At 42.3% G+C, this 12,099-nt stretch overlaps 1 protein-coding gene across 1 annotated transcript in view; it reads left to right on the forward strand.

The window, feature by feature from the left end:
* The first annotated feature begins 6,522 nt into the window (after positions 1-6,522).
* Positions 6,523-12,099, forward strand: part of LOC124259443 (protein HIRA-like) — a 43,391-nt gene continuing 37,814 nt past the window's right edge. The window contains 6 exon segments of the mRNA XM_046693585.1: positions 6,523-6,665; positions 7,752-7,814; positions 8,842-8,952; positions 9,940-10,030; positions 11,130-11,218; positions 11,925-12,020. Coding sequence (XP_046549541.1) covers positions 6,629-6,665; positions 7,752-7,814; positions 8,842-8,952; positions 9,940-10,030; positions 11,130-11,218; positions 11,925-12,020 — 487 coding nt within the window. The 5' untranslated portion in view covers positions 6,523-6,628.

Raw genomic sequence — 12,099 nt, forward strand, 5'->3', positions numbered from 1 at the left:
CAAGTCAACATTGATCCTGCCATCACGGGAACAACACGTGAAACACATGTCACCAGGAGTCACGGCCAAATATCCTTTGACCCGAGTCCAAGTCACAGCCCACGACATTTCAGGAGGAGGACGCGATTTCCACAAAGATCAACTGATTGGAGGCCAACTGCCCAAACGAGTGGTGTTGGGATTGGTGGACAATGATGCTTTTGCTGGCAGCAAGGAAAAGAACCCCTACCATTTCAAGCACAACAACGTGACCAGTCTCAAGCTGAAACTCAATGGGCAAGAAGTGCATGGCACCGAAATCAAAAGCGACTTTCAGGACAACAGTGCCTCGCTCAAACAGTTGTACATGAACCTGTTCCGCAACACGGGACACCTGTGGCAAGAACATCCCTGCAACCTCACCCTGGACGAATTCAGGAACGGATTCACTGTGTGGGTGGTGGATCTGACGGCAGATCTGGGCGCAGATGAAGGGTATAACTACCCACGACAGACGGGCAAGTTAGGACTTGAACTTCAGTTTGCAGAACCCTACCACGCCCGTCACGCTCGTCTGCTACGAGGAATACGAAAGCGTTTTGGAAATTGATCGGTTCCGCATAGCGCTCTGATGGTCTAAGGATGGACGACGGCGACAGTGGCTTGACGACCAGACACTTGAACGCCTACGTACAACAGGATCCCCTGCTGCGACCCCTCTACCAAGGTACCTTTGCCGAGATCACTTTGCCACCACCGTGCTGTGTGAACAGCAGGAGGGACATTATCCTAAAGCCTACATTGTCAACACGGACCCCAGCCATCTCCCAGGACAACACTGGGTGTGCGTGTATCGTCAGTACCAGGTGCCATGGACTACTTTGACAGTTATGGACTTCATCCCTATCAACAGCATCCAGACTTTCGGAATGTCATGACCTTCGCCGGATGGCTCCAACAACAGTGGAATGGCCAATCACTTCAACCCTGGTTCAGTGCCTCTTGTGGGATGTACTGTTTGTATGTACTGGCTCATCGTGCCCGTGGATGGTCTTTTGACGAAGTGATGGAACAGTTTGATCCCTACGATACCCTCGTCAATGAAGAACGTGTAAGACGTTGGTTTCAACCCACACGCCTGACAGACAACAACAACGCTGGCCATGATCCACACCCCTGCCAAAGGACACAACCTTATCGTTCTGATGTGATGATGTTACAGTTCTGATGTTACAGTTATGATGTTACAGTTCATACCGTTTGTAAACAAAAGATCAGGGACGCCCCTAATCCTGTCTCTTTTGTCAAAGTGTTCTTGTTAGCGGGGGAAATAAAACGTTTGAAAAATGTCAACCTAGTGTTGTTGTTATTGTTGTTGGCATTGAAATGAACCTTTCTTTTGAGAGAGATGGATGGCCCTGAAAAGGGCCGTTTTTTAGAGTGTACTTCACTCCAGGGACCACAGCTGGGTCATACATTGGCAGGGATGGATGGTCATCTTTGTTTTCACGGGGCACTTGCTCCCATGAGTTAAACGCCTGATATAAGTGTCCTTCAAGACAGTGCCACAGTAGACACATTGAAAGGTGGCATTGTACTCAATGGTGCCATTGGCGTAGACGGGTAGACACCCATAACATCGTTGGCACTTCCATGCCGGCAAGGGGGGTGGCGATGCTGTCTCCAAGGACATGAGTTCCAGATCCCAGTTTTCTCCAGACATGATTGCTGGTTGTAACACTGCTTCCGTCACCCCGCTCATCATATATAGTGAGAGCTCACGATCATGACGTCACCGGTGCCACGTCATTACCCTCACGCGCGACCATGACGTCATCGATACCACGTCATTACCCTCACGCGCGACCATGACGTCATCGATACCACGTCATCGATACCACGTCATCGCTGTCTCGTCGCCCATATATAAACTCCAGCATGGATCAGTGAGGGCTATCTTCATGCAACATGAATACAAGAAAAGTAGAAGTCATGCGACCGGTGCCTTACAGGAAAAATTGTGGTAGACGGCAATGCTTGCGATGCAGCCCTACCTTACAAGGGAAGGCTGACATCAAAATGGAAGAGGCAGCAACAACACCTGCAGAACCGATACCAACAACGGTAACAGAAGCAGCGGCAGCCCCATCACCACCACCTACGACAGGAGACACGGTAGCGCCACCACCACCACCACCACCAACAACAACAACAACAACAACAACATTACCAAAATGGTCATCCCAATGGCGACTAATTATCTGCCCTACCTGTTTTAAAGCGTATCCCTCAAATCGCTTTGATGTCGTTCCAGGAGCTGCCTTCTACATATGCCTCTACTGTGGAGAAGGCATCATCAAGAGAGGGCAGCAGCAACACGATCATGTGTGCCCCGGAAAATTTATTTTTCGGGGTCTCCAACTCCTCTGTGAATGCTAACCTGCCTGGTTCACATACCAACAGCCCTTTTCAGGGCCACCCACCTCGCTCGAAAGAAGGCTACATCCAATGTTTTTTAACCACACACACTCGTCTAGCCACGCCATCGTCCGCCTCACCCCCTCTCTCCCTCCTTCCCTCTCCTTTCCTCTCCTTCCCTTCCCTTCCCTCTCCGTCCCGTCCCGTCCGCCGCTCGTCCGTTCCGCCATCTTGAAACGCGTCTACGCTCGCGAGAATCCACGAGATCCCGCGAGATCTCACGCGATCCCACCGGATGGGACGCCATCTTGAACCGCGTCCGCCATCTTGGCCCGGAGATGACGTCATCGTCATGCGCGCGCACCCACCGGAACCGGACGTGACGTCATCGCCATGCGTACGCACCCGCCGGAACCGGAACCAGCGGAACCGGAACCCGAGTGATCTCCCCCTGACCGGAAGTGACCGGATCCAAGATGGCGGCGCCCATGGGGACCGGATGTGCCGCCATCTTGAAAAAGGGGCCAGGGTGACGAGGCACACTACTGCCGCCATATAGCTGGAATATTGCTGAGAGCGGCGTTAAACAAGTAACAAACACTGTCCAGACGTCGCTGTGGTATTCAGGCATCTTCAACATCCATGTGATTGATTCAAGTCTTTACACTGTACACAACGTCAGAATAAGAACGAACAGAAAGTAATTTGTTACTCAAGAGCTCAGAGCACATGGTACACGCATCTATCGTCGTCAGGTCGTTGCGTCCAGCATACTGCCATCCGGAGGAGACAGCGTAATGATGTGGTACTAGTTTTGTGGTCAGGAAAGACAGAACTCGAGGTGAATGTCTATCTGACAGCCCGACATTGCATCTACGAGGCACCTAAACCGAACCCATGGATTTTGTTTCAATGTTTCAAAGCAAACCACATGCAGAATATGATTTAGAGTTAAATGACATCAGCATTTTATGGCATAACCAGCATGCAAACAGACGTGATTTCATATAAAAATAGGTTTAGTCTCGAACATTACGTATGCAAAGAACATACGTCATCTATCCATTTATAACAATAAAACAAATGGGTTTGCTCCTGAAGGATTTGAGTCTTGAGGTTGTGCACTGGCGCATTGTCCTGATGGAAGGACACATTTTCCCAGCTTCCCCCCGTCTCGCGTCTCGTAGCTTTAATTTCATCCCGTATTCTCCAAACAAGTGCAGCATATTTTGCATCGCTTGATATCCAGCCTGCCTGAAGACAACCAATCTCCATGACACCCTCATCCATAATCACAAGTTATTAATAATACAAGTGTGGTCTGTTTTTTCACGCTTTGATATATAAATGAAATTGTAAGGTTTCGTTAAATGTACGTACGTACAAGGTAGACATTGTTAAGTTCCGAGCCTCTCACAGAAAGACTTGACCTGAAGATATTAAAACAATGTTTTTGTTGTGTTTTCACCCTCTACACTAATGATTGTGCAAGCTCGAATTCAACCTGTTCAACTGTAAAGTTCGCAGATGATGCAGCAATTGTCGGCAAACTGAACAGCACTGATTCTGAAGAACTGTATAAAGAGGACATTAATCATTTTACGACTTGGTGTGCAGAAAACCACTTACTCTTAAATGTCACAAAAAACAAAGGAACTGATAATTGACTTTCGGAGTAAACCCACAGAAATGCTTCCAGTGATAATCAACGGTGAATGTGTTGAGACAGTGTCGGAGTATGAGTATCTGGGAACCTTCATTGACTCTAAGCTGAACTGGAACACTAACACTGAAGCCCTATACAAAAAGTGTCAACAACGTCTTCATCTCATGCGTAAACTGAGATTTTTAATGTTAACCCATCTGTGATGTCTTTTTATGTAGCATTTATTCAGAGTATTTTAACATTTTCCTTCCATTGTTGGTACGGGTCTCTCTCAGTTCAACTCAAATCTAAAATAGACAAAATTGTTAACACTGCAAGTAAATTCGTTGGAGTCAGATTTGAATGTTTATCATCAATATATGAGCGGCAAATCGTGAATCAAGCTGTCAAAATCATATCTGACCGTACTCACTACTTAAATTCGGAATACAACCTCCTCCCTTCAGGCCGCCCCTACAAAGTTCCAATTGTGAAAACTAAGAGAGCCCCGTACATCCTTTATTCCAAGTACCATATCTCTCTTAAACAAATGTGAAGATACCTAAATCAAAGAATTTATGTAAGTATGTTTGGTATCTCTCTAATGTGTCAGTAGCTCTGCTGATGTAACACAAATTCCTGAAAAGGCATTAAAGTATTATTCTATTCTTCTATTCTATTTAACATCATCCTCGTTCACAGCTCGACGTCGTTTGGTTCGATATCGGTTTCCCGCGCTAGAAATTTCGTTTTATTTGGGAACAGATTGAAGTCCGACGGAGATAGATCATTATGATGAGGTTGCTGATGAAAGAGATCAAAGCCACACTATGTGGACGGACACATATTTTCCCACATATCGTAGCCATAATTACATCCCGTACTGGCCTCAAACTGCCGAGTTTGCTAACCAGACTATCTGAAGACAGCCAATCAAGACCCTCATTCATAGTCACAAAGTGTTGAAAGAACTTTCTGCAACAGCTTGAAAGAAAGAGATTATCATGAAACATGTACCATGAAACTTTTATACTCAATGGGCCGATACTTTTTTACATTTCCAAAGTTCCCTTGGTAATAGAAATGCTGTTCTCGTTTCTCTCAGAACTTACCTGTAATTACTCGTACTTGTCTTCAGTTGGGTCTATATAATATAAACTCGACACATTTCTTGCCATGTTCTTGATGTGTACACTGCGCTGTACAGTATGGTTAAACATCTAGTGGTTAATGGTGGCCTTGTGGTTAAAGCGTTTGCTCGTCACGCCAAAGACCGAGTTCGATGGGTACAATGTGTGAAGCCCATTTCTTGGTGTCCCATTGCTGGAATGTTGCTAAACACAGCGTAAAATCATGCTCACTCAGTCACTATAGTTCCGAAACTGATTGATTTGCTTCTGGGAATGGTGAATGTGGCGAGGATGGAGATTTATGACTATCCTACAATGTTTGAAATAGGTAGAAATGGGAATAAAATATATAAAATAGGAATCCAAAATTCGGAGATTTATGACGGCCTTACAATGTTTGAAATAGATAGAAATAGGAATAAAAGAATAGAATAGGAATCCAAACTCGGGGGATTTGTGACTGTCCTACAATGTTTGAAATAGGTAGAAATAGGAATTAAATAATTATATAGGAATCCAAACTAAGGGGATTTATGACTGTCCCACAATGTTTGAAATAGGTAGAAATAGGAATTAAATAATAATATAGGAATCCAAACTAAGGGGATTTATGACTGTCCCACAATGCTTGAAATAGGTAGAAATGGGAATTAAATAATAAAACAGGAATCCAAACTAAGGGGATTTATGACTGTCCCACAATGCTTGAAATAGGTAGAAATGGGAATAAAATAATAAAACAGGAATCCAAACTCGGGGGATTTGTGACTGTCCTACAATGTTTGAAATAGGTAGAAATAGGAATAAAATAGATAACATAGGAAAAATAATTCTGACGAATTTGTTCAAATTGTCTGAATAAAATTAACAAAGGGTGCGTAACATAGGAACACCATTTGTGGCTATTTTGTTATTTACCAAGGTGACGTTTCTTGACTTTATTGACTTTTATATAGAACGCATTTATGTTCACACAAAATCTATGAAGAAGAAAAGCATTGTGCCAGAGTGTTTTGTAGGAAAGCTCTTGGTGTGAACTCTTAATAATAAATATATTGAGGTTTCAATTTGTGAATGGTTTGTGTATTATAAATAACAAAGTTTTAAAAGTTATCAAAATTCATGAGATGGACAAGTGATAATTTTACTTTTGTCCTCCTTTGATTCTTTGTGTTTACCTTCTCGTAACGGATGGAACATCTTGAGATTGTAAGTTTTTTAAAAGCGCTAAAGGTATGGGAGCATTGTGGTTTTAGTCCAGGGGAAGTAACTCGATGTCATGGCGTAAGGGCACCTGTCCCTTGATAATGACCTTCACCTTTGACAGCTGAACCTCGCGCGGCCCGAGATTTCAGTGTAAACTTCAAACATGGCGGGACCCATTGCAGAGCGTGACAAATGATTTTGTAGAAAATACACAAACCGAAAATATTTTCGGGAAGTTAGTTGAGCAAGAATGCGTTTGCTGAAACCAAACTGGGTATCCCACGAGGGTGAATATGCACATTTGTTTCATTAATAGTTCGGTGAAATGCCTTTTTTGGAGGTATTTCGAAATTGTCAAATTTATGCAAATTGAGCGTAATCGCACAATGCGTAACAGTGACAAAGAGACGGACATGGTTATGACAACAATGCAACTTGACCAAATAAACATGGCCACAACTGATTCATCCTTGCACAAATGTTACATCATTCCCTTACTTGTTTACTATGCTGAGGTGCAGTGTTGACATCGAAGTGTAATATCTTCTCGTAGTTTATGAAGTCACAATTATTTCATTTAGGAAATGACGTTTCTTTGCATTGGTTCAGACACACTAAACATAAAATCTAATATCCGTAGTTTAACCTCATCACAGATCGGTTGTGCTCGCGTGTTTTTTGTTAATTGAGACCATATATAGACCAGGTATAATCTATGTTGACATACGACCGTGGTAATGGTCCATTCATCTGCCGGTCCATGTATCATATTAATTGAGAACGTTTGAAATGAGATGCTGACTTGAAATAGAGAATACTGAATGCATAATTGTCAGTTACTATTTATCAAACGACCCATTTATAAATGAATCCAGAGACCATATACTATTTGCTTTTCCTTACAATAATGACAAATTCATGGATAACAACTCACAAAATAAAAGATGTTAGTATCCATATAAACTTGTCTTTATTCCACTTCCCAACTTCGAAATTGCCACTCAAAGACGTTGCTTTTCCTTGCTTGATACTTTCAAAATTACCTGTCAGATATACTGATATATATACTGTCAGATATACTGTCAGATATACTGCATGTGATGACCATTTATGTGGTGGTCTTTATTTCTCTCTCTCAAAACATATTGTGATGGCAAAAATGTCATCTTAACTCTTCATTCAATTCAATCATGTGAAACAAAGCTTCAATGCTATTTACCTTTCTAATCAGTGGTATGCTAGTCATGTTTGGTTTTCATGGTAAAAATCTGAAATTGAAATTTGTAATACAGACTTGGGCATGTTTCCATTTGTCGCAAACTTTGTTTGGAATACTGACATGTGAGAAAAGTAACATGTATAATTCTTTCCAGGCAAACCTATCTTCTCAATTGACATCCACCCTGATGGCTCAAGATTTGCGACAGGAGGCCAGAGTAAGTGAAATCTTGATCATGTTTGCAATACATTTCTTTTGTTTTTTGGGCTGTGGGGCAGCTTTGTGGTTGCATTATTTGTTCGTTCTGTCATCGGCCCAAGTTTGAATTTAAATCACTGTCCAATTCTGCTGTATTCCTTTGATGTAGTTGGTATATTGCTAAATGCAAAGCGTGAACGGCAAGAACCAAAGTCTCTAGATTTGACATGTCAATGTGGTCCCATCGTGCTTGACATATCAGGAGAGCGTGCAGGCCATGGCAGGACGTCGACGTTGTTGGCGTGAAAGAAGTTCTGGACAACTCGAGCGTCCATGTCGGCAGCGTTCCTCGGTACGGTCGGTAGGCCCTGATACCATAGGCCCGTAGTCTCCTTGACACTGTCCTTCGACTCACTGGGTGACCGAGTGCTGTTGACGCTGAAAACGTTACCGTCAGGAAGCGGTTTCTAAGGTGTAACGTCCTCAGGTGGCGGTCTTCCTGCGCAGTTGTCACCCGGGGTCTGCCTGTCTGGGGCCTGTCTGAGGTTTGACCAGTCTGTTGGTAACGCCGACGAAGGTTCCTGACGATCACGACGGAGCAATTTGCAGCATTCCGATGGCCCTCTCTCGCTCTGCTGAAGTTAACCTTGGCATGGTAAAGTGGTTTTGTGCTGAAGTACCATCTGCTCTGTGCTGTGAGGTGGTTTTATACCATGCATGCACGTGCATTGTACCCTTACTTGCAAAACACGCGCATTTTGCTGTTTTCGATGCAAAGTGCGGTGCCTTTGAGCGCTGATGTTGGTCAGAATCGAACCCTTGTTGTTGGCAATAACTATGGGACAATTTGCATTTGATTATATTGTCTTATGTTAATATTATGAAAAAGTTTGCAAGAGAAAGTTTCTTTTGCTCATCAGTATATATTCCTGTTTTTACAAACTCATTTTGTTTGCAAAAACAGATATTGTATTTTTCCAAAACCAAACACCTAGTTGTAAGTTTTACTTAAAAATGATATGTTGAAATGTGGTGTCGTGTTACAGGTGATGATGCCGGCAATGTGGTCATCTGGAACATGGGTCCGGTCCAGGATGAAGAGGTGGAGAAGGATGAGAATATCCCCAAAGTACTGTGTCAGATGGACGATCATTTAGGTAGTTTTCTTGAATGTCCCATTTGTTTAATCAAAGAAATGTTTCATCTGAATGTAGCTCTAATTTTGTGAACATTTACTACTAAGAATCAAATTATGTTTTTGTTTCTTGGTTTCTGTAGTTTTATATCTGAAATTGTAATAACAACAGGGGTGGAAATAACTTTAAAATTGCTAGTGTACTCCGGTACAGTGGCACATGTAAAATCACTTGCCCTGATAATTTTTCCACTATACCGTCCGTTTTCTTATTGATTTTTTCAATAAACAACATAATTAACATTGGAAAGTCAACTGGACACCGGTACAGTGTGATATACAAATTTGCTTGCCCGACAGAAAAAAACACTGGACTCGGATGTCGGGCAATGGGTTATTTCCACCCCTGAACAGTACAATAAAAATATCTGAAAATATTTGTTATTTCCTTGTATTAACTTACAGTAGATTTTGTTAAATTGAAGTAAGTAGTTGAAAAATCTTATGATTATCATAATTTGGGTATAAAGAAATGCCTGAAAATGCAGGTCGTAAAGGATTTAATAAAGTAAAGGCCTTTTGAAAGTAACTAAGTATTTAAGTGTAGAAATGCCTCATTGAGATTACAGATCTTATCTCTGTAAGGGACCGTTCATAATTTATGGCTAGGGGGGGCTGATGATGATTTTTATGAAGAAGCATGTACAATGTGAATGACCCCCCCTAAAATTTATGTACAAAATAAGTGACCCCCCTGCATGTCATGTACAAAATCAGTGCCCCCCCTCCCCTTCCCATAATTTATAAGTATAATTTTAAACATGTTTTTATGTGCAAAATTGCTGACCCCCTAGTACGTGTGTACAAAATTGCTGCCCAGAACAAATTGGTGGAAACAACCCCCACCCCCATTTAAAATCATCATCACCCCCCAAGCCATAAATTATGAACGGTCCCTAATGCTGTCCACACATTGTCTTGAAAGTAACATGATGTTGTTTGGTTCCAGCTTGTGTAAACTGTGTTCGCTGGTCTCACAGTGGCAAATTTCTAGCGTCAGGAGGTGACGACAAACTTATCATGATTTGGCAGCACAGCAAGTAAGTGACAGCTTAAAGATCATGTAATCTCTTCTTGATGATGAAATGGTGGAACCAAGAGATATACTGAAATTCTATTTTCTCATGTTCTGGCTTTTGGGATTCATGTACAAGTTACATCAGATGTATGGTACTTTCTGTAATAAGTGCCCTGCAAGCTTAGAGTGAGTGTGTAAGGTTTTATGCCGCTTTTAGCAATATTACAGCAATTTCACGGCGGGGGACACCAGAAATGGGCTTCACACATTTTACCCATGTGGAGAATTGAACCCTGGTCTTTGGCATGACGAGCAAACGCTTTAACCTCTAGGCTACCCCACCACCCTGGAAGCTTAGAAGAATTGCCGTAGGTGTTAAGTATTACTGACACTGTCATATTTGTTGTCAGAGATATAGCAGTATAACTTAAATGTTAACAAACCTGAAACATTTTTTGTGATAGTTACACGGGAGTTATACCCTTTTACATTGCTGTGTTTTCTGTAGAGAAATCTGTATTATGCACAAGGAGGAAATAGGTTGTCATTTAATTTTTGGGTTTTAATATGGGGTTGATAAAGGGACAATTCTTGGAACAGGGCACTTGATATGACAAATATTGGTAACTGTGATCAGTTGGTTTAACTAATGGTGATTACATATCGTGAAGTCGGCTATGAACTTCAGAGGTTATGCTTTAAAGTGCTGTAAAAACTAAAAGCTGTGAAATCTATATTGCTATCACATGAAAACATGTTGCCAGGGGTTAGAACTATATTTCTATACAGGTGAGACTTTGCCCCCCCAAGTGGTACCAATATTTGGTTGGGATCAAGGGCTACAGGTGGCATAAATTGCTGCTCCTGTTTCAAGTTTAGAATATAAGCCCAAGAATCCTGTGCTTGTCATGAAAATTGTCTGAATGGATTGTGTTGGTCAGGTTAGGTGACCTCATGTTTGTGTGTCATTCTACCCAAATTGTGTAGATCTCGGATGATGTCAAACACTGGATTGTCTTGTTCAGACTTGATTATATGGCCAACAAAGAAAAACAGAGAAACAGCCTTACTGATGTCTAGTCTGGCATTGAGAGTGTATTATTCTGTTCCCTTGCCTTTAGGTTTGCACGGCCGTCGTCAGTGTTTGGGTCAAATATTGTAAATGTGGAGTCATGGAGGCCTGCATCCACACTACGGGGACATCTTGGAGGTATGGATTTCCTTCTCAAGTATTGTGTGTCTTAAAACCTTGCCATCCGTGTTGTTGGAAAAACGTTTATATATATTTGCAGGAACCAGTTAGTAACAAAGTTTATGATTATTTACAGCCAATCAGACAGCCTGATTCACATGTTAAGTTGTGCATGTCTGTTCCATACTTGGCAGACCCGTGAAGATCCAGGGTAGAATCGGTCTTCAGCAGCCCTTGCTTATCGTAAGAGGTGACTAACAGGATCAGGTGGTCAGGCTTACTGACTTTGTTGACACATGTTGTTGTATCCCAATTGTGGAAATCGATGTTCGTGATGTTGATCACTTGATTGTCTGGTCCAGACTTCATTATTTATAGACCACCGCAATCAATCAATCAATCAATCCACGCTTGGCAAAGTCGTTTCAGGACTAATGGAGAGATAACCTGTCTAATGAGAAGGATGCATCGTACAAGTTATGTTCTTATTTACAGGACTGAGTGAGAGTGAGTGAGTTTAGTTTGACGCCACTTTTGGTAATATTCCAGCAATATCATGGCGGGGGAACACAAGAAATGGGCTTCACACATTTTGGCCTTATGGGGAATGGAACCTGGGTCTTCGGGGTGATGAGCGAACACCTTAACCACTAGGCTATCCCACTGCCCTGAGATCTAAATAATCCCTGTTCAAATGATCTACACAAGTGATGTTATATTTCAGATGTCCTAGACTTGGCGTGGTCTCCCCAGGACATCTGGCTAGCCTCCTGCAGCGTGGACAACACCATCATCGTGTGGAATGTGCACAAGTTCCCAGGTCAGTGTTGAGGTAGTTAGTGTGCTAGTGTGAAAGAGTCAGTAAAATGTCGGTAAATATTCCCATATGGCAATAAACA

This window comes from Haliotis rubra, unplaced genomic scaffold, assembly GCF_003918875.1.
Source record: "Haliotis rubra isolate DU_JTF1 unplaced genomic scaffold, ASM391887v1 Scf720, whole genome shotgun sequence".
NCBI classification, from domain to species: domain Eukaryota; kingdom Metazoa; phylum Mollusca; class Gastropoda; order Lepetellida; family Haliotidae; genus Haliotis; species Haliotis rubra.